This window comes from Arachis duranensis, chromosome 10, assembly GCF_000817695.3.
Source record: "Arachis duranensis cultivar V14167 chromosome 10, aradu.V14167.gnm2.J7QH, whole genome shotgun sequence".
Taxonomy (NCBI): domain Eukaryota; kingdom Viridiplantae; phylum Streptophyta; class Magnoliopsida; order Fabales; family Fabaceae; genus Arachis; species Arachis duranensis.
This window is the reverse complement of record NC_029781.3, coordinates 10,630,936-10,649,671: the sequence shown is the minus strand read 5'-3', so window position 1 is coordinate 10,649,671 and position 18,736 is coordinate 10,630,936. Positions and strand designations below refer to the sequence as shown.

General features: G+C 32.2%; 1 protein-coding gene, 1 non-coding gene and 1 pseudogene across 2 annotated transcripts; all 3 read right to left on the bottom strand.

The window, feature by feature from the left end:
• Positions 1-1,317: 1,317 nt before the first annotated feature.
• Positions 1,318-2,853, bottom strand: LOC107469154 (60S acidic ribosomal protein P3). The gene is made up of 2 exons (XM_016088536.3): positions 2,572-2,853; positions 1,318-1,649 (listed from the first exon to the last, which is right to left on the bottom strand). Exons 1-2 carry the CDS (start codon positions 2,767-2,769, stop codon positions 1,485-1,487), a joined length of 363 nt encoding a protein of 120 aa, XP_015944022.1. The 5' UTR covers positions 2,770-2,853; the 3' UTR covers positions 1,318-1,484.
• Positions 2,854-2,926: 73 nt separating this feature from the next.
• Positions 2,927-2,998, bottom strand: TRNAK-UUU (transfer RNA lysine (anticodon UUU)). The gene has a single exon. It is a non-coding gene; the product is annotated as a tRNA-Lys (tRNA).
• A 2,494-nt stretch (positions 2,999-5,492) lies between these two features.
• Positions 5,493-11,426, bottom strand: LOC107469115 (uncharacterized; annotated as a pseudogene).
• Between the last annotated feature and the right edge of the window lie 7,310 nt (positions 11,427-18,736).

The window sequence follows — 18,736 nt, the reverse complement described above, 5'->3', positions numbered from 1 at the left end:
CCATTTCTATACAACACCATCACTTCTTTTATAGTTAGTTTTATATTTTCTTATGTATGCGAATAAAAAATACCATTGACTTTTTCACTTTTACTGCAAATATGTTAGTAACATTTTAACCAATTTTTATTTTGAAATTCATTAAACTAACAAAACGAGAGTGCCACTTTTTATTTTCATAATTTATAAAAAAAGTTAACCACAAAAGGGCAATGCCATTTTTTTATTATAAATTTTTTAAAAAATGTTTTTCTATGCAAAATGGCGATGTCGTTTTTTTAATTAATTCAAAAAAATTGCTTCACACAAAACAACACTAACGTTGTGTCTTTTGATCATAATAGTGTTAAACTCACATGAAACAAAAAACAACGTAGAATACACATCTTTCAGCAATATCAAAAAAATTGAGCCATCATTTTCTGCTTTGACTAGCATGATTATAAACTTGGAATGAAAAAAAAAAACAAAAGCTTTATCCTCTGAGCCGCTGGATAAGGCACTGAACAACATTGTAGTTTGGTACCAAGAAACACTTGGTACAAAGACCTTTATATAAAATGAGTCTATTTAAGTTGCACGCTACATGCCTATAATGTAACTAATCCACATTAGCTTAGGTTCAAAACCCATTAGTATTGTTTCTGGTTGTAGCCATAGCAATTAGCAAGCTCCTTTAGATTTTAATTCCGTTACCTTAAAGGTGCGTTTTCTGTATAAACAATATGGCATAAATCCCTTTCTGTTTTAGTTTATCACTAAGTGCCACCATGATCTAAATGCGACAGGTTGCAAACACAATCATGCTGTTAGTGCCCTCTTGCTACAGAACCACACCACTATTAGAATTTGGGATTGTTTATAAGAGTTGGGCTCACCACTACTTATTGAGCATAAACTAAACCATAATGTGTCTTTCTCAAAGCAACTAGAAAGTAAACGAGGGATTGTAAAAGCGAGAAGGTAAACATCATAAACTAAGTTTTTTTTTAAATAAAAAATAAAAGAACAGGACAACTAAATCTCTGAAAAATTGTGTAAACCACTAATACATCTTTGATCTTTCTGTTAGTCATTCTTTAACTTCCGTCAAACTCATGCCTATATCTATATGTGTAAACTGTAAAGTGTAAACACATGACTTGACAAATGTCGATGGAGGACTAACTAAAGAATGTGACATGACCAACGTTAACAATCTCTAGGGACTCAAATCTCCTATTATTTTTTCAGCAGACGTAATATATTTCACAAAATTCTTCAAGGATTTAATTGTCGTATTAGTTATTACTCCTTTTTTTCCCTTAACCCCTGCGATTAAAAAAGGCACAATTCTATTGATGTCTCGCATAGAAATTCTATTAAACCCAAAAGTGCTCTTAATCAAGCGCAATCGAATACATCATAATACATAGTGCAAAATTTCTACCATAGATTGATAAAAGCAAAGCTGTTTCCTTGAAGAAATAAGTAACCATAAGACTCTAATCAAAAAGTGACATTCCAAAATCTTCATCGTCTTCTTCCTCAACCTTCTCTTCCTTCTTCGCTGCAGCCGGGGCGGCCTCAGCAGCTGGGGCAGCTCCTCCTGCGGGAGCAGCTGCAGCCGCTGCACCACCTCCAACAAACACCGCACCACCCACAACCACCTGAGTAAAACAAGGCCAAATTCACATCCTAACATTATTCATCAAGCATATTCACACAGAACAGACTGCAAATTGCACTTTCAGTTATACAGGAGAATGAAAAAAGGACAAAGGAACAAATATAATACACACAAAAACAGAGCAAAGGAAACCAGCTTCACTATAGCCGTAGAGCAGTTTTTCGAAAATGTGGTGTAGCACCAATATGGCAGCTCTTTGACAACACAGTTGATTTTAAATTGCAATCCACACACAATCCAAATTTAAAACCATCCCAGTTGCAGTTACCAAAACTGGACATAGTTGCAGGAGAAAACATGCTATATTATAAACAAGTCAAGATTTTAGGAGTGATTTGGATAAAAAGGCACAGGCTTTCACAAGACAGTTCTACTGTGCCTAAAATACTAAAACTATTATTATCGATTTGGTTCTAAACCTCAATTTCACACCAGAGGCATTCCATTCTATTCCTATGAATCCTATAACATGACACACAAAACATAAGAATAACTTCTTACTCTTTTTTCACTTTAAAGATAGCTCATACTAGTAATTTCATGACACAACAAAATTCACCCAAAAAAAAAAGTTTCATTCTTAGTCCCTGAAATTTTGAAATATAAATTTAGTCTCTGAAGTCACATTTCACAGATCAATTTGGTCCCTAAAATGACCCGTGAAAGGACTAAATTGACCTGCAAAGACTAATTTATCAATGCTTCATAGAACTTACAATTTATCTACGATTCACAAAATCCATCAAATCATCAACGAAAATCAGCATGATAAAAACCTAATTATCTTTTTTCCTAAAAAAATTCTAAGAATCAAAACCAGCTAATAGAAACAAACAAAAAAAAGGTTGATTGATTCGAATAGAACATTCCAGAAGATGCAAAACGAGATCGAGAAAGAGTACCTGGAAAACGGCGGAGGAAGGGGTAACTGTGGAGAAAGAGGATTGAACGGCGCCAGATGAATCGACTGCGCAGACGGCCTTAACGAGCTTCCGTTGGATTTCGAAGGTGTCGGAAGACGATTCCTCGATGTCGCCGTTATGCTGCTTCGCCGTCCATTCTCCGCCGGATTTGCGAAGCACGAAAGTGAAAACTCCCATTGCTGTCTGCTCTTTTCTTTTGCGAGAAAACGAAAGAAACCTTCTCAGTCACAGTGTTACGCCTCTCTCGAGAGCGGGTTTATTATGAGCTGGGAACCCTAATACATTGGAGTTAAATGACGGTTTAGCCCCTAGTTTCTGTTAAGGAAAAAATAAACGCCGTCTGTGGGGATCGAACCCACGACCACGTGATTAAAAGCCACGCGCTCTACCGCTGAGCTAAGACGGCTCATGTTTATGTTTTGATTGTTACTTATATTTAACTCCAACAGTTTCATGGGCCTGCTAAACTCCATTATTAGAAAACTAGTTGACCTTCTCTTTAGATTTAGATCCAGAAGAAAATACGTTTAATTTTATTATATCTTGTAAATATAATATTCAATATTTATTTATAATAACTCAAATGATATAATCTCCTTATATTTAATTAAGAGATTGTCGAATCTTTTATCTTTGGTAAAAAAAAAAACTTACAGATGAATGCTCAGAAAACAAAAAAGATATTGAAAGTTAGGTAGTGGTTTTCCATCTTTGACAAAGAAAAAGTTGTCCTTGTTAAAAAGTGTTTGAAAGTAGAGATATGAACACTTAACACATTGTTTTCGAGATAGTTTTTTATATTTTTGTGTCCATTTTTTGACATTGAATTCGATAGTTCTATAAAGTTTGGACTATTAAACGGTCCCATAACAAAACATATTTTTTAAGTTTTTCAATAACTGTTAAATAGTCTATTTCTAATTTTAATTATAAATTAACTCTATATATTTTATTTAATTATAAAAATTATTTTTTATTTTATAAATTATTATTTTATTATTCATCTATTATGTTTTTTAATAATAAAAAATAAAAACAATAACGAATTAGATCTTCCATTGATCATAATAATTTTTTTGGCAATATACCACATCGGTTTGTTCTGGAGGTGGAAGCGTGTAATGCTAAGCATGAGGAACTTTTTTTAGAAGGTAATACTGCTTCAGATCTTTTATTAGAAACTCGAACTTGATTGTGTCTGACGAATTGAGGACCATACTTGCGAAGCTCTCTAATCGACAGGACGGTGTTACCCTTTATAGTAAAAATAAAAGATGATATTGATTAATAGTAGAGGAAAATTAACAACAAAAGTACACAGCTGAAAAATCAATCCATCGAATTATAAAAAATCCACATTTTAGTCATCATTCAATTGATTGGGTAATATGACCAATCGATTGATTTTTGCGAAAATCATACTGTCTTACAACTTTCAATCGATTGTTTTGTGGTAATCTGAAGTCCAATCGATTGAGTTATGTGAAATTCAATCGATTGTTTTGTTGATATTTTAAGAAATACGATTTCAAAATTTTCGACGGATGTAATAAATCAAAGACTTTTAATCGATTGGGATTGTCAAAAAGTTATTACGATCAATGGAAGATATAATTCGTTATTGTTATTGTTTTTTATTATTAATAAACATAATAGATGAATAATAAAATAATAATTTATAAAATAAAAATAGTTTTTATGATTAAATAAAATATATGGGATTAATTTGTAATTAAAATTGGAAACGAACTATTTAGCAGTATTGAAAAACTTAAAAAACATGTTTTGTTATGAGATCATTTTAATGGTACAAACGTTCTGGCACCATCGAATCCTTTGCCCACTCTTTTATAAATGACAATGATGGACACGGAATTTAGAAGAGTGAACACAAACCTTTTTATAAATTTTATTTTTCTTTTTGTTTATAGATATTTTTTATTATTCCACTATTAATCTTTTTTATTTTTCTTATTATGAAAAGAAAAATCAATTTTTAGATAAAAAAATTAATTTTTTAAATAAAAATAAATTTTTATGTGCAAAAACTATACATATTAATAATAATTTAAAAATAAAATAATTATATTTATAAATTTTATTTTAATATAAATACTATTATATATTTTTTTATTAAAATTTTTGGCCAATTTAAACATTTTTTTCAAGTTTCGTTTATATTTCTAGGTACTCTCATTTTTTATTAAATTAGTTTGTACTTTGGAATCACATGTTTATTTTAATTATTTTATATAATATTTTAGTTTTATCCATCAGACATTACATTAGTGTTTTGTACATAGTATCTAAAAATAATACACAAAAAATAATTTTTAGTGTCTCCGTCTGTCTAGTATCATGTTCTGTCTTATCTCTACAAACAAATACAGCCAAGAGACATGCGCGTGTGTCTCTTGATTAATGAATGTCTTGATTTATTGTTAATGATAGAAGATATGTTAAGTAGATTTCAAGTACTCTGCTAAGGTTAGGCAAAAGTAATTCTAATTATTCAAATTTCACAGTCTCAATTGACTGATGTCGATCCAAACTCAATATGGCCACGAATGTTGTTCAGAGGCAGACAGAGAAGGAGTATGAAGGAAGAAGAGGATATTGTCAACGTTAATGAAGAAGATAATTCAAGTTGGGGTAAAAATATGTTTTAAGAGTCTTCTCGGAAGGATTCTTGCAGACCGATCTTTCTCAAGAGACACCATAGACGCAACATGCAAGTTATATGGAGACAGTAAGAGGGGTTTAGGGTTACAGACCATGGAGGAAATCTATTTCAATTTTTCTTCGGTGATAATAAAGATAGAGAACACAACAATTAAGAGGTTCAAATTAGCGTTGACATCACAAAACCGGGAATAGTTGCTGCCAAATGCATCAGCCCATAATCGTGTTAATCACCCCATCTTATTATAACTGTGAAAAATACAACTCTGGTAACTTGTCTTATTTCACATTTCAAATTTTTGCAAATAATTACAAAAAAAAGGAAGAAATTAGGCATCAGCAGTGACAACCATTTTTATTTTCTTCTTGGGACTGCAGCTTAGTACAAATAGCGCACTTCCATGCGCTTCAACCGCCGTTGATAACGCACCCTGTGATATTACCACGTCACTTCCACTCCACAATTCAGTGCCCTCACAAGAACTTAAGTCTGTGCCTGGAAGAACTTTAGCAATGTCTGATATCTGGGCAGATATCACAGTCTTCTGCTCATTTAGATTGAAGAAAACAACATAGACTTCTCCTACACATAGATTATACAATATAATATAAAATAGTAGTTAGAAAAGATTGTTGAAAGCATAAACCAATCTAATTTGAGTATTTGACCAAGTTTTTGCTAACACCTACACGGGTAATATGGTAATATGCAAAATTATCTTTTGGCAAAACTGGAAAAGGGTAAAGTATGTTTTGTCATTGAGTTGTGATTTTCTTCAAAAATACTTATAATGTTTAATTTCATTCAATTTTCTCATTAACGTTTTCGATTTGTGTCAAAATTACTCCTAAACATCAATTCCATCGAAAACGTTAGGGATAAAACAAAAATATTCAAGAATAATTTTGACACGAATTGGAAACATTTGGGACTGAATTAAACTAAATGTTTATGGATATTTTTAAAAAACATTACAAACAAAAAGTATATTTTACTCTTTGGAAAAAAATTATTTTGTTTAAGTGCTTGTATTTTATTTTGGCAGCAACAAACCATTTCTTCCGGTTCAATCCAAGAGCGAAGCCCATCGGAGTTAATAGTAGCTGCAAGAATGACACACTTGCTCCATGAATAATAAATATAAAAGGAAAGAAAAAATCACAACTTGAACATCTAGCACAAATCATAATCATTATAGAAAGTGCTTTCTATACATATATATACAGATTTTCACCTTTGACAGGCTCCATTGTTGCACATAGGCCAGAATAACTATTTTCCAGCGTCCCATTAGAGTTCAGTTCCCACATCTGTCAAAGACTGCATAACTCAGCTTCCAATAGAATCCACAAATATGAAGAAAATATAAAAAAACAAGGCTATTTAATAGTCAGAGGAGAAAAAACTAAAAATAAAAAACAGCAGGCATGATTGGGACAAAAATCGCAGTACACAGAGACATGATTATCCAGAGAAGAGTGCAGTAATTGCACATTGGCTAACAGGTTACGAGATTCTTACCCAGGAGTATTCCTAAAGGAAAAAAGGACGTGCATGTTACAGTAGTACAGATTAAGTGTGGAGTGTGGACTATATAAGATACCTGATTTGCATCCCATTTGCACGGAGAAAATGCGCGTCTAACGAACTCGTTAGAAGTAACCTTTCGTCTAGGAGAAGCATCCAAGCAAAATTTTATTCTATTGGTTGCAACTAAATGATATTTCCTTCCAAGGTTCAGTTGGGACAAACTCTCTTCAATGCTGTAACCAAAATAGAACAATAATGATGCAGTTAATAATAAGTAATAAAAAAATCAAAGTTGAGCACATGGAACAGAGAAGACTAAAGCATGATTACATTTTGAAGTGAAGTTTTCTCTTGTTTACACAGAAAGCTGCCAAAGGCTTGTTTCTGAAAGTCCCTTTCCAACAGATCCTTTCAACATCTTGGTCAACAGTTTCACTAGTCCAAGCACTTGCCTTCGGATCAGAGCAGTTAGTGAGACCTAATGAATGTGTATATAAGGTCTTTGTTTCTTTGATATATCTTCTCATTTGCCCCCCAAGATCTTGACCTTCACTCCTCAAGCTTGTGATATAAGGAAACTGTCATCATAACAAAAGTGATATAATGATAATATTCGAGAAATGCTAGATAAACAAATCATTTTTACAACCAAGCCCAACCAGGTCTTTCTTCTTAAGAAAAACAAGAAGCGTGAATTCACGATCCCATGTGTGGGTGATTTTTGTTGTGCCAATAAGCTATTGGACCAACTTGGTTGAACTTGATTACCAAAATGACTTGTTTATGTAGCATCGCTGATTATACTGATTCGATCTCCCTCCCCAAAGAATAATCAGAAGGCTCACATGCCTCCATATTGTTTGAGCTAAAAGAGTTGATCTCCAGAAGGGTAGGGTTTGTGATAAGGCCATATGTTGTAGGATCAATTTTTCGCAGGTCCCCTCCATACATTAGGGGAGACTTTGCTATCGCCCAAAGTGTTATCTGTAAGTCAATACAACCAGTCAGTGTGTACTGATAATACATGTCACACATCAAAATTTGCATGACAATATGGGAAAGCAACTTAATTGTGCTTTTACAAATACCTGTGTCTTTTGCTCTTCTAGATTGAGTCTACAATACCTGTGTGGACCTTCATTTACACCTACGGATTTTGATGATCATCAACATTACCATGAGTATCATTTTTAAAACGAGTTTGTAACAATTATCAATGATAGATGATTTTAAACATCTTTTGTGTTTGTAAACAAACAGAATCAGTGAACCAACAATATCTTCATATTAACAGAATAAATGTCTGATGAGAATCCTCCATAGTTCTAGTGCTTTATGATTCGGGTATCTAACAAAAACTAATTTCTATATAATACCAGGATCTGTTAGCCATCCAAATGGAAGCATGTCCAAATCAGGCCAGGATTTCCCATTTAAGCCTGTTGCTCCTATCAGATTAGCAGTTGCAAAATCCCTAATTCAGAATTGAATAAACTAACTTTATTGTATAGCCGAGGATGGAGAAGCATCATTATTGAAAGGTAATATGAAGTGATACAATGCAAGCACCCAAACTGAAATAGATCAATTTAATAACCTCGTTACGTTGAAGTGACCTTTTACATCCCACCATGTATCCCAGTCATCTCCTGTAATACGATACATGTTGACCAGTCCAATGACATCCTTGGCCATGGCTGGGGTCACACTAGTTCCAGGAGACAAGGAATATACAATGGAGCGATCAAGCTTCCTTAGAACCTGAAATGACATGTCCCATTGTAAATTGGTCAATGAATCTGCCAAGATATTTACTGATCAGGAGTAAAGGAAACTGCATAATACCTCTGATACATAGCTTATTTCACTTAAATCCAAGTCATCACCAAATACACAGTCATGTTTCACTGCAAGTATAAAACAAATTACTGGTTGCTAAATTTTAAATACCGTTGAGTAATTTCTTCATACATGAATAAACAAATATAATCTTCTTTACCTTTTTTAATTCAGAGTATCCCCTAATTAGTACATCAAAAAATAATCAATCTAATCTTCAAGATTTACTCACCTCTCTAACAAATGAAAACATAATCCATGGTTGACTATTTTTAAAAGTGTGGCCAAAAGATAATCTTTTTCTTAATTTTAGTTGAACCAGAAGCTTTGAAAATTGATATATGAAAACACTGACTGAAAGTTGTAGAACCACTAAAATATCAACTCTATCTCACTCTTCCTAAACAACAATCTCCCAAAAACAAATAGTGCACATAGTGTATAGAAGGAAAGCTGATGCATTATATTGCTTAAATTTAACCGAGACATGAGTATGATGATATATCACATATATAAACTGACTATAAATTGTATCTCACTTACCAAAATCAACACCCCATGAAGCATACTGCTCATAAAGGGATCTCAAAAAAGCTTTCCCAGCTCCCAATGATGTATTTACACTCATGAAACCATTCGGCATCCATGCACAAGCCCTTGCTGGGATTGCTATGTCTTTGGCACCCAAACTCGACCAGATTCTTGATAAGCACCTCCCTTATAAATTGAAAGAAGAGGAATTGAAGGTCAGCAACAAAATTTAGCTTAAGGTAAAAACAACATTCCCAAATCTTTTTTTCAGCGTTCGTATCAGATGTTAATGAATATATTACAATTTACAACCTTCAGTTATTTACCAAAGTAGGAAAGGATATAAAGTTATAGCAGAAACAAAAAGCAATACCGTTGCTGTATCTAGGATAGCAGTGTTTGCATTGACGGCTTGTGTGCTTATCCCTCTCATAACATGAATCCCAAATTTCAAACCCATGCTATGTACCTTATTAGCAACTTCAATGAACCCTTTTCCACCTAGGGAAGAAGGCCACCTTCCAGGGTCAGGAATCACTCTTCCCCATTCATCAATCACATCAAACCCGAGAGAATCATGTCCAGCCCCCTTGACTTTCCTTCTATACCAAAGGTAATCCACCACAGCATACTACAAGGGTTTGAATTAAATAAATCAAATGTTCATAAGATTGAAAGAAGTAAAAACATATTCAAACACATCAATAAGTGACAGTTCCATGGAAAACCTATACCTCATATCCATGATCATGTAGTGTTTGAGACACTATTTCAGCATTTTGTAAGAATTCCTGTTCAGAAACTGTCCAACAAAAAGAATCGTAGGAATTCCAACCTCTTGGTGGGATGCTAGCTTGCTGTAGGTCATTTCCGGATACATTTTCAGATGATACACTGAAATGACAGACTCAGATATTATGTTTGAGTTATGTCTAATTGTTTGTAACATCTCGAAGTAATGGCAAAGCAAAGTCGCAAAAGGTAAAGGCAGTAAGTATTCAAATCAATGCAGCTTTTGTGATGCACTCCTCAAAAACACTATTAAAAAATTTAAAGCAGCTTATAAAATCAACCTTTAAACACACATATACACAGAGCATAGAAAGAGGTACTTTCTTGTTGTTTCCTGTTTTAAAGATTTTGTACAGAAGAAGCAGAAAACAGGAACAAGGCTACCTTTTTTTTTTAAAAAAATCCCTTCACAAATTAAAAAGCAACGGTTGAGTTGTCTCCTTGTAACCCCAAGGGCACGGGTTCAAACTGTGGAAACAGCCAAATTATCAGGTTAGGCTGCGTGCATTGCGTTCTTTGGATGCGGCCCTTCCCTTAATACCGGATGCTTGCGCACCGGACTGTCTTTTTTATGAAATTAAAAAGCAAGCAAAAGAGAAAACAAACATAAACCGATCTCTGTTTTGTAATATTTAGTGAAAGCAAAGTAATTACTAATTAGTAAGTGAAAATCGAAATAGAAAATAATGCAAGCAATAGCATCACTCTATCCATTTTTTTATTTGAGTATTCGACAATACTGATCGAGCAGAAACATCACCTAAGAATTAGTCACTAATCATGTTTGTTGTAAAATAAAAACAAAATAAAGTTTAAAAAAAAAAAACAAAAGAAGAATCCCGTGATAACAGTAACATACCTCTGAAAACAGAAACAAATAAGAAGGCAGATAGAGAGGAAGGACATGGTGAAACACTTGATTCGCTCACTTTTGTTAATCAATCAATCTGCGACAGAATTAGCAACATGGAGCAAGGGTTAATGATGAGAGCTTACGCTAAAACAGAAGCAGTCCTAACCCGTAAGGAAGCACTTCTGGGAAAGGGAAACCTATCTGCTGCTGCTTAGTGGTCACTGCTTGGAGCCTTGAAGTTTCAACTTTCAATTCAATTATTAAAAAATTAAAAAAAATAAAAATATTTTTTTTATTTAATTTTCTTTATTATTGGATAAGGTCGTTTGAAGAGTGTGCAGACTGAGCAGACCGGTTAGATAGATTGGATGGAGTCATGATTTGGGTTGAACGACTTGTTTTGGTGTTGAAGAAAAGTGTTTTGTACTTTGGTTTTGGCTGGATATTTTGGTTGAGTCAACACTTGAAGAATCTGGGTGGTGATTGTTGAAGCTTGAGAAATGACTAACGAGAATAACGAGCGCCGGCGCGTGGGCGCACTATCCCCGTCGTAGACTCGTAGGTGCAATTACAACCTTGTCAAGCGAATCGAATAACCTATGAAACAAGTACACTTTGTTGAATACTATACTTACTTATTGATACTTATTCAATGTCAATATATCATATGTAAGTTGTGTGAATTATATCTTAATAAAAAAATAAGAAATTATATTTTTCATATTTTATAAAATGTTAAAATTTATGTGTCCGTATATTCTGTGTCGTGTCGTCTATTATGTCCGTATAAGTGTTCGTGCATCATAGCAAATAACTAATAAGAGTTATTTGGAGGATTTTTTCTTAAATAAATATTTTAATTCTTTTATTTATCAACATACGTAATTTGAAAAAAAATTTATGTTTTTAGGTCACATTACTTATTTCGTTTATACTATGGTTCTGAAAATTGAATCGGATTGATCGGTTCAACCGGGTTAACCGGAAACCAGTTAATTAGCCAGTCCGGATAAGTTTAGAAATTGTTTAGCAAAAAACGGGTAAAAAATCAGTCGAACTGACAATTAATCAGTGAACTAGTAGAACCGTCCAGTTCTTTAGAGAGTTTTCGGTTCGAAAATATACCCTCTAAAACGTCGCCGTTTTATGTATAAAAATTAAATAAAAAAAAAAAAGAAGAAAGGCAAGTGCCGAAGTACTCTTCTCAGCCGGTAAGTAATACTCTGTTATTCTATTCCTCCTCGCCGCCTCCTGATTTTCTGTTTCATGATTTTCTGATTTATTTTTTTGCTGGATTCATGATTTGATTTATTTGTTATTTATTCATGATTTACTTGTTTGCTGGACTTCATGATTTTGGTTGCTGAATTCATGATTTTCTGAGGTTATTTGGGATTCATGATTTGCTGTTTTCTAAGGTTATTTATTTGTTTTTGATTTTCTGAGGTTATTTGTTCATGATTTATTTGTTTGCTGGACTTCATGATTTGGGTTGCTGAATTCATGATTTTCTGAGGTTATTTTGGATTCATGATTTGCTGTTTTCTGAGGTTATTTTGGTTGCTAAATTTATTTGTTTGTAAATTTGTATGTTACAGATGGAACAATCACAAAATAACCCATCAAGAAGGAGTAACATTTTGAAGGTCTAAATAGGATCAATGAATAGAAAGGAGAAGTGAGTTTCTCATCCATCAATAAGTAAGCTAGTAAATGATGCATAGTTGTTACTTTTTATATATTATGCATTACAAAGAAGATACTGATAATATTTTCAAGATGAATAGGAGTCAAAATCATTAAAACAGATTTATTCCTTTATCTGGAGGAGTTATTTCATGTGCTGCACATCCTTTATATAATGCCATGGTAATTGAATCACGATTGTTAATTTAAGATATAATAAAGTATTTGGTATTTGATTATTGACAGATTTCCATTGTTTACAAGTCATATGACATTTTTTTTTTATTTTAATGTGGTTTACGCATTTGATTCTCCTTCATTGTTTTTGTTTTTAGCCATTTGCTTGTCTTTCTTCTTTTGATTGTGAATTGAATATTGCAGAGGATCATGATGAGAGGATATCCTTGTATTAAATAGGAATGAAAGTGTTGTTCAATATTAAGTTTTCTATTTTTCTGGAATTAAACAGGATCATGATAGATTGAAATTTTTAAGTGTAAGTATAAGTTTGTGATTCTAAATTTTTTGAGTTTTATTGTTGAATAGATTGAAAGGTTGTTGTTGAAATTTGCTGTAACTCTGAATTTTTTCGTTGCTGATGGATTAAAATTTTTAAGTGTATGTTTGTGATTCTAAACTTTTATTACAATGACCAATTTTTAATTTTCTGCCTAACTTCTTTTTTTATTGAAGTCGATACTCAGAGAGCAGAGATAAGATCTCTAACCAGTTTTGAGTGTTGGATTACCTTTTTATAGACATTGTCTAGCTTAGAATGAACTTTAGACATAGATCATTGATTTAAACCAACATCTTATTCTGTATTAAAGCATTCTCTGAGTTAAAAGATGAATTTTCTTACCGATTATTTTGTTATAATTTAGAACTTAGTTAAAAAAAAAATTATTTTATAGAATTTTAATAATTAAAAAATTATTGAATTTGTATATTTAAAATTTTATATTGAATTTTTAATAATTATATTATATATTTAATGAAACTGGTTCAATCTCGGTTAGACTCCGATTAGACTATTGAACCATTAAACCTGTCACCTGACCGGTTCAATGACCGGTCCAGTTCTCGCAACCTTAGTTTATACTGTTCTACCTACCGGAGTCTCTAGTACAAACTCTTCATTTTCAGAAGAACCACTTTTATCAATGTTGGCGACATATTTTTCATCTGAATTTTTACTATCGACATTCTGTATTATATTGGACTAGCACATTGCCAGAGGCGGAGCCTCGTGTAAAAAAAGGGGACAATGGTCTCCCTAAATCTCGGTTTTCTTTTATAAATTATATAAAAATTTTAATTTAGCTCCCAAAAATATTTAGTTTAACCCTATCTTCTATATTACAAAATTAATTCTTGTTTCTCCCTAAAGTTTAGTCTAACTCTGCCCCTATATACTGTGAAGGTGGTGGTGCAAGAGGTGGGTCATCTTAGACAAAATTCGATCACCTTCTATGTCACTAACTTCTGCAGAAAACTCCATTACATCACTTGCTGGGCTATAATTCTTCCGTGGATATCAAACATCAGACGCACATGATCATCGCCATCTAACGAAAAAACATGAAACTGAAATACTTTATTTTTCATCGGTGCTAACAACTTATACCCAACTCTTCCAACTTCTTTTTGTCTCGTTAGCACCCAAGCTCATTAATATTAGGCTCTTTAACTTAGACAAATAACCTAAACGAGTGCGTAATAGGATAAGACTATCACACTCGAAGATAACCCAATCGTCACTGTTTTTCATGTGACAATTAGGATATACATTCACAAAAATATATTCATTACTAGACATTTTCACTAAACCTATGGAAAGAACAGAGAAAAAATGGGTCAGAAAAAGTGATATGTTTGTGACTAAGGCTAATACTTACAAATTCTTTTATAACCGATTTAAATTTGTCATACTATATCTCACTTACAGTACAAATGAAGTTATTGTGTCCAATAAGTATATGTATATCTCATTTAGACTGTAAACGAAATGCATTAAGATCTTCGTCTGACATGTGTCACGTGTACACCCATTTTCTCTATTTAAAAACATGTATTATCCTATTTACACTGTAAACGAAATAAATAATGTGAAAACGTAAATTTCCTCTAAATTATATATATCAATAAATAAAAGAATTAAAATATTTATTTAAAATAAATTCTTATTTAAAAGGTGAATTTTATCATGCTTTTTACTATGATTTTTAAATGGTCTAATTTATTTTTAAAAATAAAAAAATAAATATTTAAAATTTGTTAAATATTATCTATTTAATTTTTTTAATAAATTAGACATAATATTAAAAAAAATACTGCTACACATACAAGTTTTTTTGGTATACAAGTCATACAAGTTAATCCTAACCCAACAAAATTTACTTACGCACGTGAAAATCACGTTGTTCCTCTTTGTATCCTGTGTTCCTCATCTTCTTCCACATCTTCCTTCTTCTTTTTCTCCTTCTTCTTTGCGTTTCTCGTCCTTTTTCTTTGCGTGTTTCATCTTCATCGTCGTTTTTTTAATTACTGTTGTTGTTGCTACATTTTTTCCCTCCTCCTCTTTCTATTGATTTTGCAACATTATGTATTTTTTTCTTTGTTTGATTTTTTTTCCAAGAAGAATTATGAGAATATGAAATAAGAAGAAGTAGCAGAAGATGATAAGGAGGAAGATGAAGAATTTTGAATTATACAGAACTTATTAACACACATACATCGAAAATTCTTAAATAATATAATCAAATATCTCCGTGTTACATCCAAATTTGTTGCAAATACAGAAAAATATTTCCTCTAATGCTGCATTTTTTTCTTCTTTTTTTTCGTATTTCTTTCTTTCTTTTAGTTGAATAAATATAAATTCATCATCTTCCAAGTAATTTTGTACCATTATGTGTTTTTTTCTTTTTTGTTTGATTTTTTTGTTTTTATTCTTGTTAAGAGAGTAAAATAAGAAGAAACTCGAGAAGATAAAACAAGAAAAAAAAAGATGAATAAGAAAAAAAACAGAAGATGATGATGATGATGATGATGATGAAAAAAAAGAAGAAACAGTAGAAGATGAGGAGGAAAGAGAAAAAGAGTTTTGAATTATGCAGAACTTATTAGCACACATACACTGAAAATTCTTAAACAATACACTCAAATATCTTCGTGTTACACTTAAATATTTTTGTGTTACACCCAAATTTGCTGCAAATATAGAAAAATATTTTCTTTAATGCAGAACTTTTATATTACATTCAATTCAAACTATCAACGATGAACAATAATTTTCACAAAAAAAAAAACATTATTCACCTACATAATCATAAACTACTAATGAAAACATTAACTAGAATCGAACCACACCTCAGCCACTTGATTGGATTCAAAATAATAGTCAATTTCGTTCTGATTCAATTGACAATCTGAACTTGAATTATTTATTATCTTCAACAACGAGATAACTGACAATGGAGGAGAAAGAGGAAAAGAAATGAAGAGAAAAAATTCTAATAGAAAAAGAAGGAAGAGGAGGAGGTGGTGTTGTTCACGACGATAACGAAAGAGAAAGAAGAAGAAAAACGTGCAGTAACGGCACGAAAAAAAACATGCGAGTAAATATAAATAATTTATATAGACTCGAAAAATGACTTGTACGTGAAGAATAATACATATTAAAAATATTATAGCATTCATATATTTTTAATTGCTATATTCTATTAAATTAATTATGCGTGTTAAATAAAAATTTAGTTAATTATCACATATATTTAATTATTTAATTTTGTTGGTAGACAATTGACATATATTTAATTATCATCTTACTGTTCGTGTGTGTATATTTTGTATTTTATTGTATAGCCATCTGGATTAGAATTACATATGCATTTGTTTGTCGTCCTTTCTTGCCACTGTTATGGTTTCTATATTTTTTTTTTTGTTGTTCTTCCACCTCTTATCTCTCTCACACACACACAAATATATCAATGTTATGGTAATTATGATATTTTATGAAATATTGTTAAAATTAAAGTAACATTTTTTTATTATTAAAATTTTAATTTCTATTTTTAAAAATTGCATCTTTTGTGTTCTCACCTTTTAAAAATATTGAAGGGATTAAAATTTTATATTTCATAAATAAAATTTTAATTTTAATATTTGACCACCAAACACAATGCTAAATTCTAATATCTTAGTCGTTACATTAGATACGTGAAAAGTCTTAGATGTGTGAATTGTTCCATGTTTTACAAGATCCGATCTTTGAATTTGTCTAATGGATTCTTGTTAGAGACTTAAGGTAGTTTATTATGTATAATATTTTAAATATATGATCTTATTAGAAATATTTTAAGTACATTGGAGAGTATCAGTGCACCAGTTGTTTTAATCGTTGATTTTAATTAATATATATTATATATATTTTTTATAATTCAGATCAACGGTTAAAACAACTGGTGCACCAGTACTTCCGGTACACTTAAAATGTTTCCGATCTTATTAAACCTAAATGTTATATGGAGTTATTAGACCATACATTATTATTTATACTTAAACAGATTTTGGGGAGGAGAATGAATTCTCTCAATTTTTTTAACAATTGAAGAAGTAAAATATGATCTCTCACTATTAATTTTATAAGTGAAAGCAAAAATAAATGAGAGAAAGTAATAAAGGATTAGAGATCATATTTTACACTTTCATTTTTTTAGGATAAAGTACTAAATTGGTCTCCTAGGTTTGGGCGTAATTCTGTTTTAGTCCTTAAGGTTTAAAGTGTTCTATTTGAATCCAAAAAAGTTTCATTTAACATGAATTTAGTCCCACAGTGAGGTCAAAATTAAATAATTAACAAATGTCCTACATAACAAAATACATTTATTGATGTAAGTTTGTACTTATTCTTCAAATTACAAAATAATTAAATCAATACATTTATTTATCATTTTCTTTAGTTTTATAGAAAATATTTTATTTATATTATAAAAAATAATAAATAAATATATTGATGTAAGTTTGTACTTATTCTCCAAATTATCAATTTTGTTCTTGTACTATTGTTATGTAGGACATTTTGTTAATTATTTAATTTTGACCTCACTGTGGGACTAAATTGATGCTAAATGAAACTTTTTTGGATTCAAATAAAACACTTTAAACCTTAAAGACCAAAACAAAATTACGCTCAAACCTAGAGGACCAATTTAGTACTTTACCCTTTTTTTTAACAATTGAAAAAATCTATTCCCTTTAAAGGGAATATGATGATTACTTGATAAATTTGGTATTTGAACATGTGTTAATATTATTTTAACAGATATTTGTTTGAGTAATGTTCATACCCTGACCCAATAATAAAGGCCCAGGTCCAAACGAAAGGCCTAGTCCAAAGGATTGAGCCTTGCTGAGCACCGACCTTCGTACTGAGAAGTCGGTCTTGACTACGATTCGCTCCAAAGAAGTCGGGACGGAGAATAGTTGGCAGATCAACATCAATCCAAATGAGTAACTGCCCCTAAAATCTCTCTAACCACTTCCAGGAGCCATATCTTAACCTCCCTAAGATAAAGGGACGGTTATCACCCTAAAAGGGTGGCACTACTTCAGCGGTGGTTATTGGCTCACCACTATAAATACACTGACACTCTTCAGGTATCTCTAAGCCCAATACATTTTAGACCTGCTCACACCCTTGCTAACTTAGGCATCGGAGTGTCTTTGCAGGTACCACCCCCCATTCACCCACGAACACAAGTCGGAAGGAGGCTCTAGCGCACCAACCTGCTCTGAGGCTACAATCCACTGACGATCGGGCCGGCTAATACAGTCCAGTCCATTAATCTCCGGTTACCCATCGTAACATTGGCGCCGTTGCCGGGGACCCGAGAGATCAACCAGTGATGACGGACAAATTCCCTGAAGAAGGACATGTGGAGACAGATTCTGAACAAGAGAATCAAGAAACTGGAAACAATAACCCAGATATGGCCCTCCACCAGGGAATCAGCGACTATCACAGGGAAGGCACCTCTGGAGTAAAAAATCCAAAGGTAAATTCCTCAGAAGGCCGCGAATCAGAAAAGGATGAACCATCCCATGCAACCGAACTCATGGGATTGGTCCACGTCCACCAAAACCGTTTGGAGCAGTTAGAACAGGAACGGGAGCGACAAAAGGGAGATTGAGAAGATCCTAAAAGAGGAGACGGAACGACGGAAAGA